Raw genomic sequence first — 22,028 nt, forward strand, 5'->3', positions numbered from 1 at the left:
AACTCGCATTTTGTACAACTATAAGTCCGTTTTTAAGGTTTGATAAGACCAAGAAAATTCGATCGTGTATATACATACCATCTCTAGAATCTTACGCCGTCAGACCCATGTCCGCGACCCGGCCCTGCAGTTCCGCTAGCTCAATACCCCAGCTTTAACTTACACAACACCAGATCTCTCATGACAGTTATGTTTTTCACACATACGTCTCTGTTCATATCGCGTTCTCCCGAAACTGTTCCGCACCAAATTCACCATGGCCCACCAACGACTTATCGACATCAACGAGCGCGAGCGTAAACTCCCCATGCGCATCCTCGTTCTGGGCATGTGCCGCACGGGAACAACATCGATCTCCACCGCACTCCGAAAGCTAGGCTACACACCACACCAGATGCGCTCAGTCCTTACCAACCCTGAAGAACTCGCACTTTGGCAGGAAGCCATCAATACGACTCTCCTCCCACCTGCTGACCGTCCTCGTAACCTAGCACCATATGGTCGCTCCGAATTCGACAAACTCCTTGCTAACTACGATGTTGTGACCGACATCCCCGGCGCCATGTTTGCAAAAGAGCTTATTGAAGCGTATCCCGAGGCCAAAGTCATACTTACGAACAGAAAGTACAAAGACTGGGAACATAGCATGCGGGAGAGTATCTGGTGTCTTGATGAATGGCACTTGTTCATCCTCTGTCGCATTCTGAATATCACACAAATGGCACCGTTGATACGCCTTGTGCATTCGCTCTTCGAAGTGCATAATGGGAATAACTACGGGGACCCTGTAGCACGAGCTGCGTACGAGAAACACTACAATACTGTGCGCAGCCTTGTTGCGTCGTCTCAGCTCTTGGAAATCGACAGCGACGATTCGGAGTCGGGATGGGAGTCGGGATGGGAGCCCTTATGCGAGTTTTTAGGGAAAGAAGTACCAGACGAAGAGTTTCCGAGGTTCAATGAGGACGGAGCAATGCGAGGGAGCTTAGACAAGGCGTGGTGGAGAATGGTGCAGTATGTCGTGCTGATGGTATTACTGCCAGGATTGGTGACTTTGGCAGGGGCATTATTGTATTTCTTTGCAGACGAGGTCAGGGAGGTGAGAGACCGTTGGGTTTTGGGGCCTTTGAAAGAGTTTTCAGAGTTGTGAGGGTCTGTGACACTGTCAAAAAGAAGAATATTTGTAGCATATCTAGGGGTGTGAGCTGACGGAGATGGGTGGAAGACAAGTTCTGCGCATCATATAGAGCAATTATTCTCAATTATAATTGTGCGTTTAGGAAACCCCTCGAGCATAACAGCCTACTGTAAATCTATGTGTGACTTTGAAAGGCTTGACGTTGAAGCATTGTACAACAGTGAGGCACAGCGTCTGGGTGGTATACACTGCGGTAAGTGATTTGACTACTATACAATAAGTAAAATTTAATTTTGATACCCTATTTAGCTGGGTTTACTCAATCATTCAAGTACCTTACATAAGACACCACATTGCAGTGAGAGAGCTGAGTTTTCCTCTGTGTTTTTTACCCGATAAACTGCGACATAATTTACACAACCCGGAGCGGTCGAAGCGACACACTCCTATCGTCTATTGTGGCTTCAAGACTACTCATACTTACTTGTAAATGCGCCTCCGAGATACTCATAACTGAAGACGTGCGACTAATTAAACACCTTGCACCACTCTAAACCCCATGCATGGTCTAGACCACGTTATTGTTGAAGTAAAAATGGCAACAAGACGTTTGGAACTGTGCAGCAATGTTCTCTGAGTGTTTCAGGGCTGGCTGAGAGCAAAAGCTGAAGCTCAGCTGAAGAAATAAGCCTAATCAGGATTAGCTAACCTTCATCTCTCCAGTGTCGAACCTTGCTTTGGCGAGCTGAAGGGACTCAAGCGAGGTTCAGCCTCAGTCTGACGTCCATAGTGTTCTGGATCGATACGTGTGTATGTCGACGGTCGAACGCACTTGTGCGGCCAGGAGAGACCAGGGGAAAGGAATGCGTGAGACGATTCCTCATATAAATCGCACCTCTGTCCTTGTTACTTGTCTATTACCATACAACGACTCCAATCGTTTCCTCTCCTCCTCATCCTTCTTTGTCACCAATCCAAGCCAAACCTTCATTCTTCATTCATCCAAGATGAAGTTCTCTCTTTTTGCTCCTGTCCTTCTTGCCGCACTTGTTGCTTCGGCACCAGTCGCGACTCCTCACACCCTTGAACAACGTGACGCCAACCCCCAAGTGTGCAAGTGGGGTCCCTACGGCTTCAAACCTGGATGCAGGCCAGACCCCGCAAACGGCCTTTAGGTACAGGATAGGTTCTAACAAAACAACTTTATTAGAGCGAAGCTGACAGTTGGTATAGTTGCTACTGTAACGCATTCCATATAAGCTTTGTGCTGGCATCGATGTATAGGTTCTGCTGGCGAAGGGGGTGTGGTCAGTGTTATGTATGTTTTTGAACCTAGACAAGGTCGTTGTAAGGGGGGGGTTCATTATCTCGTGGTCAAATTGATCGTTTGTCATACCTGATCATATTATACAACGCGGATACCTTACTGCTCATCTATCCGGTGTACTCTGCCTAGGCATTACGTTATCTTTGTGTGAGTCTAACACTGGGGTACCGTATCAGTGTGATCTTACACTACCCCGTGTAAAATACACTGCAGAACAGGGTAAATTTACACTTATACACTACATATAAGGTCATTTCAAACTGAATATCAGGTTATTTCTATTACCTATGTATAAACTTAGTAGTTTTCTTATATTCTTTATTCCTAGTGCTAGTGTTAACTGCAACAACGTTTCTCTAGCGTACTCTACATAAGCTGAAAACTAAACTATCAACATTATCTTACTTACATACCCATGATAGAGCCCACCCACGAGCCCACCCATAATCGAGCTTGGATCTGTGCTCACAATCAAGGTGGATTTGAGCTCACAATTGAGCTTGTAGGTAGGTTATATAGATTTACATAGAGTTGATAGATTGTATATACAAATTAGCTGTAAATCTGCAAAAAAAAAAAGTGTTCAATATGTATACTATTATATGCAAAATCGCCTCACGTTTTACATCGCAATGCGGTGCGAACCGCAGTCTTTCTTCTGTGTTTTTTACACCCAAAGCTGGGTAATTTACCCGATTTTGTACCCCAGTGTAATGCTTCGTCAGAATGATGAGATTGCTGTGCATCGCCTCCTTGAGTTGATAGCAACAAAACCGTGCCTGAGACACGTCACAGGGTTCGAAGAATGAGAGATCTCCGGAGACGGAGAGATGGTCCTAAATCTGGGGTTAATTAAACTGCGCCTTTTCTTTTCCAAATTACTCTTCTGACCAACCAAAAGCAGTAGAGCGTGCAAGCCACACACGGTAGGTTTGGCACGGTGGCGTGCGGGGCACGGCAGACACACGGGAGGCCTGGTCGCCGAGAAAACAACGTGACGGTGGTGCGGCGCAGCTGCGAGATGGCACACGACATCGCGTTCACTGCTCTCCTGCTGTCGCTGAACCGCTGTGTCGCGAGGTTTGGAAGTTGGTTGTGTTTTGTCGCTTTCATATCCCGTTACGAGCAATACGACACGCCGAGGCAGCGGAGCGCGCGACGCGTTGCGAGCGAGCAGCACAATTGTGCACTCTCAGAAAAAAAGGAGGAGTCGACAGAAAGGTTGGCAAGCATTCGCGCAAATTATTATTCTACAAGACACGACTGGCAGTGCTAGGCTGGGTGATAGATTCGAGACGCGATAGAGAGAACAAGAGTAGTGCAAGACAGGGTGTCTAAGACAGGGATAAGACAGCGCAAAGGAAGGCAGCGCCTTCAACAACGAAAGGAGGAGCCAACGTGTCTGGAAGTTGTTATAAGAAGAGAAGGACCAATCCTACCCAAACTCTCGACTTCGTAAACGCAACTCCAACAGCACAGCAACCAATAGCACCTACAACGCAAACGCGGGATTTCTGTCTCTACACACACAGTTCCATCGTTACACCATCTCACAATCGTAATGTTATCCAACATGTCGACGACCCACCCTTCCACACAAGAGCTCCACTCGTTGTTTCCTCGATGGCACGTCAAGCGACGAGACGCAAGTCTAGTAAAGCGCCTCGGTATGCGCTGTCTGGAAACTTTGTTCGTCGCCGCAGCCATGTATATTCTCCCAACACTCATTCACGGCATCGTACAGAGTTTCGACCATCTCTATGAACTCATGGGCCGTCGAGCACCGTCACCATTCATCAATTCGACGTCTTGGTGGAACATCGTGGTCGCAATGACATTGCTACTTAATTGGCATATCTGGCTCGGGCGGCTGAGTTATCAAGTCGAGCTGAAGAACACAAAAGACAGATCATCATGGGGAAGGATCCTTGGACAAGTTGGCATACCGTTGCTGTTGCTTGTATTAGGGAGCCATTCTGTGTATCAGGTTATTGGGCGCTTGGGGTCGCCTCTTCCCTTTGTTGGTATGGGAAACGTTGAAGGAAACAGCCGATTAGAGACAGAAGGAAGGGAACTATGATTACGAGATTAGAAACGTAGCGATTATCGTTTCGCAAGAACTCTTAGATGCAAACCCTCAAAAGAGTACCTGTTCGATTATGTCTACTTTGAATATTGGTGTGCAAGTGTTCAACACGACGCCTTCCGGCGAGACTGAAATACGTCGTTGATACCCCCATCGCGTCCTTATCATGGCCTCTCATGCTGCTAGGATCAATACATAGATCCCAGAGATAAGCATCTAGCCAGATTGGCGAGACGTTTTCTACAGATTGGCATATTTCCTAACTTAAACGATCTTGCGGTTTCGTTAAACGAACTATCTTCCAACACATGCTAGTGGGAAAGAATACGCCGTCAGACGTTGGTTATGCATCTACATCCAATCATGTGCTACTTCGTGGGGAGGCGACCCTACCTTGGAGGATCCGACTTTTACGTACAACCCTGAAGTTGTTATCGGCAACTGTGTCAATGTACTCATTAGCCCCGATATCGTCATGGCTTTACTGATACCTGTGTAGATCGGTCATCATCTGTTGTAGTCAGTCGTGGATCGGGGAGAGATGCAGCCGCGAGACTGTACTACGCAGTGATCCACTCTATAGGCTAAGGACAACACTTTAGTAGGACATTTGATACTGTGCCAAAGCATCAGGAGCTCGATTACATCCACGATCAAGCTAGGCATGACTTTTAGTAGGCATTAAAAGTGGGGTAACGTCCCAGTCCTGGACAGAACTCCAATCTTACCTATCCTCTAGTGTCTCCGATTCGTCGGGAACAAATACCGTGAGGCGTTGCCATGACGTGGCTATGCTCTGCGCGGCAAAGATTTTATGCAATGTTATGAGCAAATGGCCGTGGAAGTCTCACATGTATGAGGCAACGTTGTTTCGCCGGTCGTAGTGCTCGAGATATACGTGTGTTGTTTGGTATATGGTGCGGTGGGCTGATCAGCCCTTCATGTTCATGGCGTTTGCTTGGTGCGTGTAAGGAATTGGAGCTCGATTGCGTGATGTAAAAAGCTGTTGCAAACACAGCGAACACATTGTTGCGTTTGGTGTTTCGGCACGATGGGAACTCTGCTTGGCGCGGAGGAGAAAGCAGGCTGTAAATTTGATGTTGCATGGGTGGAGAAACATGGCAATAGTCTGTTCAGTCAGTAAAGATTGTAATGAACTCTCTACTTGCTGCATGGGAAAAGTAGAGAGGTTGCGTCGGTCATGTGAATATCGTATCTGAACAAGTGGGTATCGTTTTCATTTCGAACCATAGATGGTGTAACATGCGGTTGACTGCATGAATCTAATCCAATTCTGCATGGCCAGTCGCATCACAACTTGTTGTAAGATTTCCGGTATGAGCCAGTCATGTCTATCTCTTTAGCCGCTCATACAGCTCTTTGATCAATGGCGACGTTGCGTTTTATTCCAACCAGTTGGATAACCTCGGTCCAGAAACCAACAGGTGGTGTTATGAAAGAGGCCTCATAGGCATCGATAAGAGGAGCGTCCCAGGTAAGGTCAACCTTGTGAGCAGAAACCCATTTTGTCTTCTTGAAAACCTTCCAGAAGACAAATAGAATGGGGGCTACACCAACCATGGTATAGTAGGTGAAGAAGCTATCCAGAGTGAAGTTGCCCGGTAGGAACGTAGAGTAGCCATAGACAAAGACAACGACGATTTCGAAGATAAGCGCAACCCAAGTGCCCCAAGGCTGGAACCAACCGCGGTAGGGAAGAGTTTTGCGATCAAGGCCTTGGACCTTGCAGGCCTTGTAAAAGGAGAGATAGGTGATACACATGATAATGTAGTTGATGAGGCCTCCTGCTGTGATGATGTTTATCAACCAATTCAAAACCTTTGCAGCGCTGTCCGACAGTTGCAGGAATGAAAGGAAGGGGAATATCATAGTGACCAGGAAACAGTAGATCGGGACTCCATTTTTGGTACACTTGCGTAGGAGCTTCGGCGCACGGCCTTCGATGGCGAGCGAATACAAACTTCGAGTAGCACAGTATGTATATGTGTTGCCGGCCGAGAAGATACTCGTGATGAGGAGAGCGTTGACAAGGTGGGGAAGGCCGCCAATTCCAAGATTTTTCATGGCGATGACGTAGGGGGAGGCGGCAGCACTGCTCTCTCCTGCATTCAAAACACTCTCGAGCTCAGGGTCGTTGTAACCCAACACGATACCGACACACAACGCCCCGAGGATGAAGAACGCACCAAATCGGAAGTACACAGTCTTGAAGGCGTTCTTGATGTAGATGCGAGGGCGTTTCGCTTCACCAGAAACCATGGAAATGTACTCAGGGCCAACGATACAGAACGAGGCAGCCCATAGAGCGCCGAGAAATCCTTCGAAGTGTCCTAGACCGCCGTCGGTGTACAGCGAGCCCAGGGGTCCCGGGTCACGCCAATGACGGAAGCCATATGCGTCCTTTTGCGGGTTGCCCCCAACCATTGTAATGAAGGTGAAGCAATAGAGGATGAGGATCAAGATGACCTTCCCACCGGATAGCCAGAACTCGGCTTCGCCATATGCTTTGACCGCGAGGACATTGCAGGCACTATAGGTAAGCAATTAGTTGTGTTCTTGCAATGGAAATGGTTGGATTGGAGAAAACAAAAAGTGAGCCTCACGCATAGAGCACAATGACAGCCGCGCAAACAGCCGCAACAGGGATATCATCTCTCCAAAATTTCAGAACGATATTGAGGGCCGTAATCTCAAACGGGATAAGCAAGGCTTCGTAAAAGAAGAAGTTCCATCCCGCTGTGAAACCAAGAGCTTCATCAACCCAATGGCCTGCCATGCGGATAAAGCCACCAGAGACTGGCATGTAGGAAGCCATCTCAGCCATGGCGTTGTTAACTAAGGCAATTATGACACAATAACCAGAGTAGGCGAGCAGTAAACCTAAAGGACCACCTTTGTTTAGAGCACCCCCAATACTCACAAACAAGGCTGTACCGATGGAACCGCCAATAGCAATCAGTTGAATCTGGCGATTTCCTAGATGACGCTGTAAATCGTCGGAGTTGTCGGTTACAACCCCATGTTGAACATCGTCGTTTGGATACGAGTCGCGAACGAACTCGCCCGAATACTTCTTCTCGCCCTTCATGGCCGCGTACGGACGTGTGGCGTTGGCAATTGAGGGTTGTTGCTATGGAGTAGGAGGGTAGGGTCGCGTAAGGCCAAGTCGCGTGGGGATGGATGTTCAAGGTTGCTTGGGAATTGCTTGGGAGTTGCAGTTGACGCCTGGGAGTCGATTATATACCTGATTGCGTGGGGAAGGCGTTCCACTGATGTCAGTGGGTGTGGAGGAAGTGGATAGCTGTGGACCTGCAAGATTAGGCGTCCTTGATAGCATGAGCGACTGGGGCAAAGACATGGTCTTTATAGGACAGGCAGACGCGGGATATCGCAAACGCCTAGCCTGCGGATCCTGACGGTGGTGAGTGTAAGATGCGACTCAACAACGAAAGTAGTTTGATGTGTTTCTAGTTTCTCGGAAAGAACTAACGCGTTATAGCGTAGTGAATGCACATCAAGAACGCAGTACCTAGGCGAAGAAGAGTTTTCATCGCACAATTCAGCCGCGACCACTCCTCCGCTTGCAACTCCGCTTCCATTTCCCTTTACGATTCTGCCTCCTCCACGCGCGTTCGAATCACCGCACATTATATTCTGGGTACACTTACCCTTTACGGAATAGCGCGATTTGCCAAGAATGGACATGGGTTCCAGATGCCGTGCAAGCATTACGACAACGGGGAAAACGTAATCCAGCGGGGGGGTGAGGAGAGCTCCGCTGCACATTGTCCAGAAGTCTGTTCCATACAATTGTTGCCAGAGCAAACCGCGCGTTCTGATAGGCTGGAAAATTTCGAACCCTAGTACTGATGCCCTACAAGCAGACGCCATCTTCGTCACCGAGTATCTGGGACTATTGGGTATGCCTGGAATCCTGCCTTGTCACTCTTGGTACGCAAGGATGTTCGACGGGAACATCAAGCCAGGTAATCTCCCAGATGTCCTCGGGTAACGGCAGCGACCACTCTTGGCGTAGAACCCCAAAATCCCGAACTTGTGGAAGCGGTACAAAGCCATGGCATGCGGGTAACAAGCATGCGGGTAACAAGGAATTGCTCGGAGCAGATGTAACCCTCTAACGTGAGCTCATACGACATATTGGAGATATGTGCAGACCTGGTAAACCGTGATTGATAATCTTACTACATCAAGCGCCTTACTGATTTGCCTTTCCGGAGCGCGCGACGGTAGCAGAGTCGCCATCCAGGTATTGACAGTACTTACATATTGCCTGCCCTGGTTAGCGTGAAAGGTCGTTGAAATAACAACGGGTGCGATGGAAGAACTTTAGTGGAGCCTTGCCGCCTTGTCCAGAAGACGTTCCCAAATCTATTGCCGCCATCTGGAGACTTTGGTGATATTGAGTGTGCGCTGCAAGTAGAAGAACGTGATGTTAACAGAGCGTTCTTTAAGGTGGAAGGCCTCAACCCTTTTCATACGTGCAGTTGAAAGATGCAAGAAGACTTCGTTTTGGCTGCAAGACGCACCTCGAGCGAGAGTCGGATCCGATCCGATCCGTACCACGTCAACATCTCGCTATTCAGCACTCGTGAATTTTGGATAACATGATAACTCACGACTTCGAACACATGAAACCCCATCAGATCCGCTTTTGCAGTCCAATTCGAATTGCTCCGAATTCTAACTACAACGTTGCGAGGACGGTTCGTTAGAAAGCACCATTCCGCTCCAGAGATAGTTCACGCGACTTCCTCACGCCCTCTGAGGTTGGATGTCGCGAAGCGCTAACCTCGGATAATAATGTGCATTAGTGCATGATCGTGTTCGGTGCCTTGATTTGCTCGCAGAGATATGAAGGCGATTGCCGACATCCCGCCATTGTTACGATATAGTAGGCCACATGTCCCTATTCTATGTAAAGGTATTTACTTTCGCACGAGACTTCACTCTATCTTGTTTTTGAAGTAGTGCACGCGTCTCTAGCAGAGCCTTGCTAAGACTTGTTAATTGCTCACTCCATGATACATATTGATGCCAGTGATACCAACAGTGTGTTGAACCGACACAAGTTTATTCATCAAGATGTTTCGAAACGTCGACTATGTAATATACTTTAGAATGACTAGATTCCGCATATCACTAGTTACATAGTCACCTATCTTCCAGTCATACCACGTGCTCCCGTTGCCCCGCACTTGCCCCGCACTATCGACTGTTGGTGCCCTCCACATCTTTGTATACATGCACCACGTTCATCCCGATCTTGGCTCCTGGCTTTTGGAACATCCTGCATAAGAAACAATCCGCAAGGCATCTTCTCTTTGCCACACGCTAGACACTGCAAGAAGTACTTGTACTCCTTAACCTCGTATTTGTCGGTACTTGCTATCCCCGTTTGATTCTTCTTATCGCAAATTCAGTACATCCTCAACCTTCAGCCCGCGAAGGCTCAGCCACTTCAGCTTGGCATTCAACCCATCACTACTCTGTGCGACGTTGTATCGCCGTGAAGGTTGCACGCCCGCGCCATCTCAACCTGTTTCTCCTATCAGCCGAATACACTCAGGCGAAGCTGCGTTTGAGCGAAAGTGGTGCTACCCCCAACAAATCAGGCTACCTCTTAGCTTGCGTACATCAATCGACTTCAAATAAGCTTACCTACCCCCTCTGGATTTCTCGGTTCGCGCAGATCATCATAACTCAGCTCCCTGATTACCAATTGTCCCTGCCAAATTTTCGCTAGCATGTGTCGGTGGTTCGCATACATATCTCCTAAGGAGCCATGCCTACTATCGGATGTACTCATCACACCTGCCAACAGCATCAGCAAACAATGCTCCGAGCACTATCTTCCGAAACTTCTGCCGCATGGTGATGACAAGGATCTGAATGATGCTTCTGATGAGTTGCTACGTATCCGTAACTCACTACTGAACATGGATGGATTGGGAGTTGCTTGTAAGTGTCATTTTATCTATCTTCAATTGAGCACAAAGTCACGGTATATGAAAGTTCGCAATCTACAAACCAGGACGTTGTGACGACTGTTCGCACACTCAATTAAAGCAATAGTTCATTTCAACTATCTCTTCCAACTCGGCCAATATTTTGGACATCAATTGTCTCAATCAGAATTCAGGCTTATCGAATACTAGGGTACACCGAAGCTTCCTCCACCTATGTTAAGCACGTGACCGGTCCGCGTCCAGCACTATACAAGTCTCAAAGCCCTCCTTTCAACGACTTCAACTTCAAATCCCTTTGCGAGAACACCGAAACGCACTGTGTCTTCGCCCACATCCGTGCTACCAGCGGTAGCGTCGTCACACCAGTAAACTCGCACCCCTTCGTCTTTGGCCGTCACATTTTCATGCACAACGGCGTCGTATCAAACTTCTCTTCCATTCGTCGTGATATGACGGATCTCTTGAGTTTCGATGCGTATTGCAATGTACTCGGCTCCACGGACTCTGAGCATGCTGCCGCTCTGTACATGACAAATTTGACAAATGGCGCGGGGAAGGAGAGCTGGGACAAGCCATTTTCTCTCAAAGCCATGTTCGAAGCTATGCGCAAGACCGTTGTGCAGATCCTGCAACTGCAGCATGACATACTCGGCGCGGACAACGTACCCAATTCTCTGAACTTCTGCACCACAGACGGCACGAAGTTACTCGCTATTCGTTTCCGCAACCACGTCACGCAGCAACCGCCTAGTCTATATTGGTCCGAATTCGCGGGCCGTACATTGAACACAAAGTATCCTGGACATCCTGATGGAGGACATATGACAAACATGGAGGCGACTCTGGGAGAAGAGGAGAGAATCGGGAAACACACAATTGTAGCTTCTGAGCCAACGACGTTTGACGAGGGCGAGTGGCATTTGATCAGTAAGAACTGTGCGTTGTTGGTCGATGAGGAGGGAACGGAGACAGAGGTGGAGATCGAGTATGAAGGGGGATTGAACGCGAGGGATCCCAAATACGACAGTCAAACTTAAGAACAACGGGAAAGCCTTATGGAATGGGACAACGCAGTGAATTTCGATTCGCTTTCAGACATTCAATCTGTGATACTTGATGTACTGCGGATCACTTCTAAGCCTATGTTGTTAATATCTAGGATAACTAGATTTCGTTATAATGCACGGCAACAACCGACATGAGACGCAGGAAGCTGCAGCAATCTGGACTTGGTACGTGACGTGACCTAATTGTTCGAACTACCGTGCTCCAAACAGCATATGCGCTTTCCGCAGCATGAGATTAGGATCTAATGCTCTGAATCTTCGTTCTGTACTCTACTTCTGCGTAGCAGAGCGTCATACATATGCACCATTGCCACTGCGATCCAGAATCCCTATGCCTTCCACCGTCACCTCACTCCCCATCCTATCGTTACCTCTTCCTAATTCCATCTGTTTCTTTTTCTGTGCCTCCGCTTCCATCCTGATTTGTTCCATATACCGTACCCTCTCTTTTCTCGCTTTCTGCTGCAACTCCCCAAACGGATCAAATCTGTCACTGGCGGGATTCTTGAATGGGTTCTCAATCCAACTTTCCCGATCCGTCAAAGTTGTAGACCGCGGCCTGCCCGCAAGTACGTCAAATGCTTTATTGCGCGGCGGGTCGACAAATGGGTTGGGTGCAGGAATGTGAGGTGGTATACGAGTCTTGGAAGTGCCGTGGATAGTAGACAAGGTCTTAGGACGTGAGTAGGAGGCTGCATCGAAGAGCGCACTGCGTGAGAAATAATGATCAACGCGGTCGGATATGGTGTTCGTTTTGATGTATGCTGAATCGGGGGCTCGAAGATGATTGGTCTTGCTGAAATCTCTCACTGGGTTCTGATCGTCCTGTCGGCGCTTACGCTGTCGAAAGTAAATGAAAGCTAGGATTATGAGAGATACCGCGCCTGTTCAGATGTTAGTATCGGTACCTAGAAGCATGCAGGGTGTCTACGCACCGAGGATACTCAAGGTTATGGCTGCTGCTTCAGCACCAGGGCCCATCAATGTCTTGTCATGATGTAAATTATGTGGTGCCCCATATACATCTGGCTGGGTGGGAGATGGTTGTAGTTGCACTACAACGGTAGTCGCGGCTGGAGGTCGAGTCGTGGCTGTGGTAGCAAAAGTCGTGCTTCTACTCTCAAAAGTAGTAGCAGTATCAGGATTAAGGCCTTGTGACGTTGGTTTTGGGGCGAAAGCTAATGTTGTTGATGTCTTGTCTGGTACTGTAGATGCTGGACTGATGGTAGAAACCGTTTTATCCTTTCTGTCAGACTCAACACTAGATGTTGAGTGGTTGTTCGAGGTCGAAATTGGGTCGTCCCTTTCTTCGGATGCTTCTTCTCTTTCTTTAGACTCTTTTTCCAACTCATCTTCTTTCTCTTTAGATGGATTCTCCTCTTCGTCAGACGGCGTATCCTTTTCTCCAGACGCCTCTCTTTTCTCATCTGACACCCCAGAAATGAATGGCTTACTACTATCAAGCATTTGTCGTCGAGATTTCCTTAGAGATACCAGTACAGGCGTTCGACGCCAGAGTTGATAGAGATTCATTATACAATGTTCTTTTGGTGAACAACCTTTCGACAAAAATTACAAAAAAACAATGGCCAATATCAATTAGTGACGAATTCGATCAGTGACAGGCAAACTGTATCGATGGGTTTGTCGCCAAGCTCACAAAGCGAAAGAAACAAATCAGATTCGAAAAGTTGGGGATGCCAATACTTTGAACACGGGCTGACGTCTTGGTGGGATTTGCGACACTCATTGTCTCCTCACTCACAGACTGTTTCCAGTCCCTAGTCCTGTGAATCTTTCCGTCCAAATCCTGATTGTTAGAAAGTCAACCGCGGGAACATGCTTGCAGACACTTTGCGAAGATCTGCGTCCAGAGAATCAGACCAAATTTATCCAGGAGAGAAGCATTACGATACACACTTGAAGCTTTTCAACATCATATTTTTGGAGATGGGGTCGCAATTTACTGGAATGTCCAGCGTTGAAGTCGAACCCCTGATATTCAAAACTGCCAAGCCGTTTCGAACAACCATGATGTGGTGCACCATCTGCGTCAGACTCTTGTGATGAAACGGAAAAAAGAAGGGTTGCGCGATGTATTCCCAGGACTCGGAAGTATGGGTCTCATCGGTCGCGATTCTGTAAGAAAGGTAATCGAGACCTTGATTGCTGGTCGAACCACTGTCAGTAGGCACTTTGGTTAGCTTTGGACAGTGCAACAGCTTCTACAGTATAAGAGTCATCTCCAAAGGAAAGATATTCTTTTTGGTATTACATAAAAACAGTGATAGTACATGCCCATGGCTGGAAGAACTCGCTCGTGCTTAGGCTGGTATACTTCGATCCAGACTCTGTCCCAAGCACATTTCATAGTAAACACCCCTTTTCGCAAGAAGGTCTTTGTGTGTTCCTCGTTCGGCTATTCGTCCTTTGGCAAACACAATGATCATGTCTGCTTCCTTGATCGTACTTAGTCGGTGAGCAACTGCAATAGTTGTGCGCCCACTCTTCGCAACTTCGAGTGCTGCCTGTACCACTCTTTCAGACTCCGTATCAAGTGCGGATGAAGCTTCGTCGAGAAGAAGCAATCGAGGCTCACGTATGAGTGCCCGAGCGATGGCGATACGTTGGCGTTGGCCGCCAGACAATTGCGTACCTCGACTGCCGCACATCGTTGAAAATCCTTCCGGGAGCGAAGCTAAAAAGTCATGAATATTCGAGTTTCTAGCCGCAACCTGGATTTGAGCATCTGTCACATCGTGCTCGACACCCATGGCGATGTTGTCACGGATCGAGCCTTGATATAGGACAGGCTCTTGCTGAACGAGCGAGACCCCTCTACGGTATTTCCGAGGACAGAGATCCTTCACGTCGTAGCCATCGCAGGCTATACGTCCAGATACGGGATCGTAGAATCGTTCAAGGAGCGAAATCATGGTTGACTTTCCGCAGCCGCTGGCGCCTACAAAGGCTATGAATTGCCCAGGGCGGACCTAAACGATCGTCAATCAGGAATGCAGGTCCTCGAGAGCGGATGTACCTACGTCTACATTGATGCCTTCCAAGACTCTTGCATGTGGTCTGGATTCATACGCGAACGCAACATCTTGTACCTCGATATGTGCTGGTTCATCGTTGTGATCATCGTTGTCAGGAGGCTTTGAAGGGTCCTCTTGGACAGCGGCTTTGAGTCTGCGTAGCCCGAAGATGTAATTTGCAGCGGTAGCCGATTTGGTCATACTGGTTGTATACGAAAAGAATTGAGCTGCTGCCTCTCCAGAGAATATGACCCCGATAAACACGGTGAAGAATTGCGTTGTAGTATACTCTCCATAGCTGATCAGTCGACCACCATACCTGTGTGTTGTCAGTATGTATTAAAAGTCAGGCAGGGAACAACAGCGTACCAGAAACCCAGGGCCATCGCAAGGAAAGAAATTGATTGCGAGAGCGAATACCAGAACATAGTCCAGACCAAGGCTTTGATCGAGCTTTGTGCAACGCCTTGGAGACGGTTACGATACCTATCGAGGATGTATCTTTCAAGAGCAAGACTAGAAACAGTTCTGATCGCCGATACCGCTTCGGACGCAAGTGCAGTGCTGCTTGCGAAACGTTTGCCTGTGTCTTCCGCGAGCTTGAACTCCAAGCGAATCCGAAGGTAGCCCGCGAACACGATTGCTGGCAGGGCTGATGGTAGAGATAGTTAGCCAATAAAGTCAACGACAGATGTTGAGGAGCACGAACCTCCGAATACTACTACCAAGCCGAGCTTCCAGCCGACTACGATCGCCAAGATAGAGCTCGACAATATGTTGAAAACGTTGATGAAGATGAGCATGATATTGAAGCCTAGGAGCTCCAACAAATTTGCGGGGTAGCTGGAAAGATTGGATGCTAGTGCTCCGCTCGCATTGGCTTCGTCGTCAAAGAAGGTCATATCTTGCTTAAGTATAAGTTCAAAGATTTCCTTACGGTACTTTCTCGAGACATTCTATCACCAAGTTAGCACGATGGAGTCAGGAGAAAGGTCAAGCTATCGCTGCATACCTGCGCCACGATGTTACTAGCCCATCCAACGACCGCATAGACTATCAGATTCCCGATGGCGACGATAAAAAACATTAGAGAATAAAAATCGCCCTGATCCACACCTTGATCAGGAGGGAGCGTGAACGCTTCTACAATTCGAGCGAAGAGAATAGCCTGAGCCGGAAACGTTGCACCTGTAGATGTTAGGCAATTTGTTCAAACGTAACAAGAGTGCTGACTTACCTCCTGCAAGTGTGGCTACCAGCAACAGGAGAAACCATCTCCATAGATTGCCTTGCTCCATCAAAACGATGTAGATGCATTTTATCAGATTGTAATTAACGCTTTCTCTTGCTGACTTCTGAGGGCTTCCGCGAGCGGACGCTTGTGTTTGCGTGCGGACAAGAGATAATCTATCGGTATCTTCTTTGTCTACCACATCGTCTTTGCTTCCAGTTTGACCAAGATCCTGGGCCCTTACGAGACGGGCTAGAACCAATCAGCAGAGGTCTTCGTTGGCCATGATCACTCACCGTAGGCACTGTCGCATCCAATCAGTTCATCATGCGTTCCTTGTTCAACTACGACTCCGTCCGCTATCACGGCAATATTATCTGCATTTCGAATCGTTGACAGTTTGTGTGCGATGACGAGTGTGGTACGATCCTTTGAGACGCGGTCAAGGGCCTGCTGCACAATCTTCTCGGCTTTGGGATCTAAGGCGCTTGTTGCCTCGTCAAGAAGCAAGACCGTCGGTTCTGACACAATACTTCGCGCGATGGCCGGTCTCTGTTTTTGTCCTCCGGACAAATTCATCGCCCGTTCACCCAGTGGAGTGTCGTAGCCCTAACATAGTGAGAACTCGATCTTTTGGTAATACTCAAAGTCTGTACCTTTGGCAGTTGTTCAATGAATTCCTCAGCGTACGCATCTCTGCATGCCTTCTTCACGAGAACACGTTGTTCCTGTTCTGAAAGTTTCGCCTTGTCGGTTCCGAAAAGGCCAAACGCAACATTTTCATAAACGGTGCCAGAAAACAAGACCGGCTCTTGCTGCACTAGCCGAATGTTCGTCCTGAGCCAAGTGATATTCAACTCGTGTATGTTGGTTCCGTCAAGATAAATGGCTCCACTAGGCTGATCGTACCAGCGTTCTGCACAAGGTCAGTCAAATGTACATCGTTTCGTCAGAACTTAGTTACAAACCTAGCAAGCCAATGATGGTAGATTTCCCAGAACCACTCGCCCCAACCAAAGCTGTGGTCTTGTTGGCAGGAGCTGATAGAGTCAACCCCTTCAAAACGGCAATATCAGGCCTAGCGGGATAGGCAAAAGTGACATCTTCAATCTCGATGTTCCCATGGCATGTGGTCGGCACCTTTCCCTCGTCACTAAACGGATCAATTTCGGACTGGCGATCAATTGTCTTGAACAACTCTTTGGCTGACGACGAGGCCTTCGTCAATGCGATGATCTGCGGTGCGATAGAAGTCATTGCAGTTGCGGCAACGATGACCGCTAGGATAACGGTAAAAACATCACCGCTCTGTTGAATTTCTCCCCTAGCATACATTCGAATACCTTGCCAGAATGCAAGCCCATAGCCCGAGTAGACACAGAAGAACTCGACCGAGAACAAAACTGCATAGATAGGACTTTTTTTCATACCCACGGCCATCGAATCGCCGAGAAGCTTGTCGTGTTTACGGGAAAGTAAGGGGTTCAGCCAGAAGGCATGCACTGTACGTATGGTTGAGAAAACTTCCTCGGCAAGGAGACCAGCCTTCGATTGAATTGTGAGTACTTGTGATTCGACTTTCATGTCAAGGGTCACACAGACACCGGTGACTACGAGGATAGTCGGAACAATGCTGATCGTTATCAGAGTGAGTTTCCATTGCACAGCAAACGCGACCACGAATGCAGTGACAAAGGTCGAGACACCTTGAATGGTCAAAGTAAGCTTCTCCGAGATGCCGTTATTAACGTTGTTACCGTTGGTAGTAGCCTGGGTTGTGACAGAAGCGACTGCGTCTGAATCAAAATAAGCTATATTTTGCCGTAGAACGCTCTTGATGAAATCAATTCGGAGAGCCTTGGTAGTCCGGATTGCTGAAATGGAGATAAGAACCTAATCTACATTAGCATTCTGGGAAGTAAGTCCTCCGCAAGAGTAGTGATAGTTACCGAATGTATGTAGACAAAACCAAACTTGCTACAGCAGTCAGTCAGCTTTCGAATCTCATAGTGGGGAAAATACTTACGCTATGAACAAATAGACAAAGTACAAGCTACGGGCGCTTGGTCAGTCGTATGCTCAGGGACGCAATGTTTCGGGAAAAACACACGTGTATTTATTGATCTCAGACCGGTATTGTGCAGCCGTGGTAGTGCCCGTCGCGAAGCCAGTGAAAGTGGAAACGAATTTTCCGAAGATAAGGTCCATGAGAGGAAGTAGTGCGTCAGCCGCTATAGCGGCAACAAATGCGACACCATTCAGCACCCAACTTTTGCGATCAGCATATATAAAGACTCGCTTTCAACCCATTAGATAAAGCCTAGTGTTGTCGTCTCCAGCATTCACGTACAAGGTACCCATTCGTGTCCCCTTTGGTTTCGCCGGATTGTGTATCACAACCTTTTGATATACTCGGACTGAGTCCTCTGTCCACATCTTTCAGCCTCGTAGGTGATAGTTCTTTCTCTGGCGTCATGGTTGACAAAGTACGGATGTTGTAGCAAGTTGCATCAGGACGACTCAATAGAAATTCTTTGCTCAAGATAAGCTCATTATAATCCACGGGGTCCGCGCATTCCGAAACAGTTTCGGGCCACGAAAAGGACGTGTGAACCTTGAGGACCACTATGTCGTCACGACTTGAGATTTGAGCGGAACAGGGGCGGAATGTCTTGGCGTTTCTCGCGTCTTCTTACCAATCTAGCGGATTGGCTCTGGACTTGCGATGTTGAACGGATTTATCTGGAAATAGCCTCTTTAACCCCAGTGAACTCCCAGTAGGCGTCCTGTTTTTCTCCATTGTTGACTGCTGTTGCAGTCATCTTGTGATGTTGATCTCACCTCCGGCGGATCCTTGCGCCGAGGATGCAACATTCACAAAAGTTTTGTCATGAGATGACGCTTACATTGTCTGGAATTCATCTCTCATCGGTAGGCTCGCGCAATCATAACTAGATGTGACTGACGTGTTTTGGTAAAGGCTCAAAAGTCACTAATCGTAGATAGGCAATCCGGAGTCCGAGAACTCCGAAGCTCTAAGCTTCCATCTCGCCTTCCTCGCGTTCCGTGGTGCAGCCACAAGCAATCTCCGGACGCTTTTCAGCATGGATCACGGAGATGACATGGATACAATGCTCGATGGGTCCGCCTCGAAGCGAGCGGTACGAGAAGTTGTATCCTGTTATGATTGGTTCAGCCATTAACAATCCTCAGTGTGACTCTTGCAGAACTAGGAAGATTCGATGCGATAGAGCTTTGCCTTGCTCGAATTGCAAAGCAAGCAACTTGAGTAAGCTGGCTTAGACACAATATGTCCGGATATGCAACTAACTCGTGAAGGCTGTACAACAACTGCACCCGCCCAGAAAGTACAGAAGCAGAGGATTCATGTCTCTGAGGAATAGTGAGTGCATATCATCATCGACGCGAACGTGCAGTATCCGTCTTGCCTGCCAGGTTCGAGATACTGATTGCATTTAGTGAGAAAAAGATCGACCGCATCGAGGATCGTCTGACAGGCATTGAGGATCTGCTCGAAAGCCTTGCACTGAAACTTGGCAATCTCGACGTCCGAAGGGACTCTACGGAGCACAGCAGTCAGTCACGGTCCACGAGATATGGAACAGCGCGGAGTCCGGCAGCAGTTGTCGAACCGAACACACCTGCACCGTTTGAAGGCGAAACAGCCATCAATAGCCAGTCAGGCTACGCTCGAGAGCTTCTGGCACAAGCCATTGGTAGTACGCCGTCAATTGGTCAGAACGCAGAGGTACAAAGTGCTCTAAATGCCCTTGGAGAATTAGTTACTCGTCAAGGCCAAATGACTGCACCTACAACATCCAGAAATCAGCCTCTGCTCAATCGCTCATTGGCTAATATCAACCCTGTGGACTTGGAACGACCTCCATGGGGGGTGGTCATCATGGTTTTGGAAAAGGCTTCGGGTAACACATATTTTCCTTCGTTTGGTTGTTGCCAAACTAACTTCATTAGTATTTCCGACCATGGCTTTTACTGTCATCTTTCCATTTCTCCAAATGCGAAACTTGACGGAGATTTTTGAGGACACGTACCAAAACCCCGGGACTTGTGCTGCACCCCGTCGCATCTTTGCTTATAGCATATTGTATCACATGTTTGTTGAATACGCAACTCTCCCGCTACCCGGAATGGACGTACAGGTTTTCCGCAAATACAGCGCACTGTGCAAGACGCATATGGAGGTGGCAATGAGCCAGCTAGACGTTTTCGTGCCCGCCAGTTATGAAAATATTATGGCACTGCTGCTTGGTGCTGCGAATGCAGTCGAGATGTGCAAGCCGTCACTCTGCTGGATCATGATTAGTTCGGCAGCTGGATTGTGTCAAAGTCTGGGATACCATCGTTATCAAACCATGAAAGACGAAAGTGAAGAAGAGCGAAATCCCAAGATGCATGTATTCTGGATGATCTACATGTTTGACAAGACATTATCGTTGCGCCTGGGCCGCGCGAGTGTCATCCAGGACTGGGATATATCTCTACCATTCATTGTACCGACTGGGAAGCCACATGAGGCCGCTGGAGGTGACGGCATGCTGACATATTGGGTGAAGGTTGCTAGAGTACAAGGACAGGCTTACGAGAAACTGTTTAGTCCTGCCGCGTTTGGTAGATCAAGTGAAGATCGTGCTCAGACAGCGGCTGAACTTCTTCACGCTCTAGGCCAAGCTTGGTTTGAGCGAGGGGAGACACCCATCACGGATAGCAGCACATACAAATCTCCACCGCAACCGAAGACAGGAACGAGCGCGCCAAATGACACTGAAATACCTTCCAAAAGCAAACGAATGGTTCAGCAATCCTCCGGCGCATCTTCACAATGTGATGAGCGTGCACATGGTAAGTAAAACTACATGTTTCATGTCATCGATCTCTCCATCTAATCCAACGCATTTGTGCATGGTACTGAGATCAGATGTAGCTTCACTTGGGCGTATCGTGGACGTGTTGTTCTACTCGGATGCTGTTGTTTACTACAGTGTATGCGCACTCATTCAGCGAGCTGTCAGCTCGGATAATGTCACATTCCACCAGCAGAGCCTTGCGTCTTCTCGATCAGCGCTTGTATCGCATATGAGGTGTAATTCCCAATTCAATGTTCAAGGAAGTGAGGAACTTTGGTCGGGCTATGTCCACTGGTCCATTTTACAGGTACGTGGATAGAGCAGCGTATGAAACATGTTCTAGAAACTAATCTAAGTTCAGGCTCCTTTTACTCCGTACGCTAATCCTCATGCCCTACGAGCCCCATTACTGATACACCTTTACTAGTTTCATCGTCCTCTTCTGCAACGCAATCCAAAACACTGATTCTAGTGATCTCCCCTCCCTATCCGCCTTCGTGGCCAGCCTCGAGTCGTGTCGCACAATCTCCGAAGGCGCAGACAAGCTCTACAAGATGTGCCATCTCTTCCTACAGGTTGCCAAACTGTATGTTCAGGCAAAGTTGCAAGATGGCTTAACTCGATCACAATCAGTTCCCGAAACCGATCACGCAAACTTTTACACAACCTCGGATGGAACGCAGCTTGATCTCAGTGCGATGACACAGTTTGATCCGTATCTCAGCGCCTTGGGCCTAGTACCTAATTCAGCATGGCCCATGGCGGGCTTTGCGACAAACATGGAGTCGCAGGATCAGAACCAGGATCTGGGCAACGACCTCACTGGTATGGGTTTTGGGCCACTGGGTGCGAATCAGAACTCAGTGCAAGATTGGTTTTCGGGATCGAGATACCTGATGAACCTTATGGAGGTTGGGGATGACTTTCAGATGCCTGACCTGGATTTCTCGTTGTAGTTGGCCTTTTGTTGAACTTGCGACAGGCAGTACATGGCTCACACAGAATGGCTGAAATATCGGTCTTGTTCAAATTCGATGATTGGATGAAGGTAGGGTATGAACAACGTCAGCCTCCAGCCTCATGACGTAGTACCGAACTACTGGGTGTGCTCAGACATATCATATTTGCGGCAGTTTACCATTCCCCTGCGACGTGGCAGGATTTGGCGGTAAAGAGTCTCTCGGATAGTCGAGATACCCGGAAGTGAGCTACTACCTCCACAGCAGAACACCGCAAACTGACTACAA

General features: G+C 48.1%; 8 protein-coding genes across 8 annotated transcripts; 5 read left to right on the forward strand and 3 right to left on the reverse strand.

Moving 5' to 3' along the window:
• Positions 1–212: 212 nt before the first annotated feature.
• On the forward strand, positions 213–1,221 carry P153DRAFT_343834 (uncharacterized protein). Its single transcript, XM_033666025.1, has one exon. It carries the CDS (start codon positions 257–259, stop codon positions 1,148–1,150), a length of 894 nt encoding a protein of 297 aa, XP_033522009.1. The 5' UTR covers positions 213–256; the 3' UTR covers positions 1,151–1,221.
• A 729-nt stretch (positions 1,222–1,950) lies between these two features.
• P153DRAFT_405810 (uncharacterized protein) lies at positions 1,951–2,313 on the forward strand (the record flags this gene model as incomplete). The annotated part of the gene is made up of 1 exon (XM_033672023.1): positions 1,951–2,313. The coding sequence occupies one exon, from the start codon at positions 1,951–1,953 to the stop codon at positions 2,311–2,313; it is 363 nt and encodes a 120-aa protein (XP_033522010.1).
• A 1,725-nt stretch (positions 2,314–4,038) lies between these two features.
• Positions 4,039–4,545, forward strand: P153DRAFT_294677 (uncharacterized protein; the record flags this gene model as incomplete). Its single annotated transcript, XM_033663972.1, has 1 exon — positions 4,039–4,545. The coding sequence occupies one exon, from the start codon at positions 4,039–4,041 to the stop codon at positions 4,543–4,545; it is 507 nt and encodes a 168-aa protein (XP_033522011.1).
• Positions 4,546–5,919: 1,374 nt separating this feature from the next.
• P153DRAFT_294867 (uncharacterized protein) lies at positions 5,920–7,660 on the reverse strand (the record flags this gene model as incomplete). Its single annotated transcript, XM_033663984.1, has 2 exons — positions 5,920–7,102; positions 7,176–7,660. The coding sequence occupies 2 exons, from the start codon at positions 7,658–7,660 to the stop codon at positions 5,920–5,922; spliced, it is 1,668 nt and encodes a 555-aa protein (XP_033522012.1).
• Positions 7,661–10,337: 2,677 nt separating this feature from the next.
• Positions 10,338–11,596, forward strand: P153DRAFT_387363 (N-terminal nucleophile aminohydrolase; the record flags this gene model as incomplete). The annotated part of the gene is made up of 2 exons (XM_033670640.1): positions 10,338–10,551; positions 10,749–11,596. The coding sequence occupies 2 exons, from the start codon at positions 10,338–10,340 to the stop codon at positions 11,594–11,596; spliced, it is 1,062 nt and encodes a 353-aa protein (XP_033522013.1).
• Positions 11,597–11,917: 321 nt separating this feature from the next.
• P153DRAFT_432723 (uncharacterized protein) lies at positions 11,918–13,159 on the reverse strand (the record flags this gene model as incomplete). Its single annotated transcript, XM_033672985.1, has 2 exons — positions 11,918–12,510; positions 12,562–13,159. The coding sequence occupies 2 exons, from the start codon at positions 13,157–13,159 to the stop codon at positions 11,918–11,920; spliced, it is 1,191 nt and encodes a 396-aa protein (XP_033522014.1).
• A 733-nt stretch (positions 13,160–13,892) lies between these two features.
• P153DRAFT_368211 (multidrug resistance protein-like protein 1) lies at positions 13,893–18,405 on the reverse strand. The gene is made up of 13 exons (XM_033668457.1): positions 18,246–18,405; positions 18,006–18,193; positions 17,922–17,948; positions 17,845–17,872; positions 16,864–17,788; positions 16,552–16,811; positions 16,192–16,504; positions 15,902–16,147; positions 15,677–15,852; positions 15,374–15,620; positions 15,034–15,316; positions 14,671–14,983; positions 13,893–14,619 (listed from the first exon to the last, which is right to left on the reverse strand). Exons 1-13 carry the CDS (start codon positions 18,369–18,371, stop codon positions 13,951–13,953), a joined length of 3,801 nt encoding a protein of 1,266 aa, XP_033522015.1. The 5' UTR covers positions 18,372–18,405; the 3' UTR covers positions 13,893–13,950.
• A 313-nt stretch (positions 18,406–18,718) lies between these two features.
• P153DRAFT_398225 (uncharacterized protein) lies at positions 18,719–21,969 on the forward strand. Its single transcript, XM_033671625.1, has 9 exons — positions 18,719–18,826; positions 18,902–19,056; positions 19,109–19,184; positions 19,235–19,298; positions 19,376–19,839; positions 19,889–20,776; positions 20,859–21,088; positions 21,143–21,156; positions 21,209–21,969. Exons 2-9 carry the CDS (start codon positions 19,000–19,002, stop codon positions 21,735–21,737), a joined length of 2,322 nt encoding a protein of 773 aa, XP_033522016.1. The 5' UTR covers positions 18,719–18,826; positions 18,902–18,999; the 3' UTR covers positions 21,738–21,969.
• The last annotated feature ends 59 nt before the right edge of the window (positions 21,970–22,028 follow it).

This window comes from Dothidotthia symphoricarpi (genome assembly GCF_010015815.1).
Source record: "Dothidotthia symphoricarpi CBS 119687 unplaced genomic scaffold P153scaffold_14, whole genome shotgun sequence".
NCBI lineage: Eukaryota > Fungi > Ascomycota > Dothideomycetes > Pleosporales > Dothidotthiaceae > Dothidotthia > Dothidotthia symphoricarpi.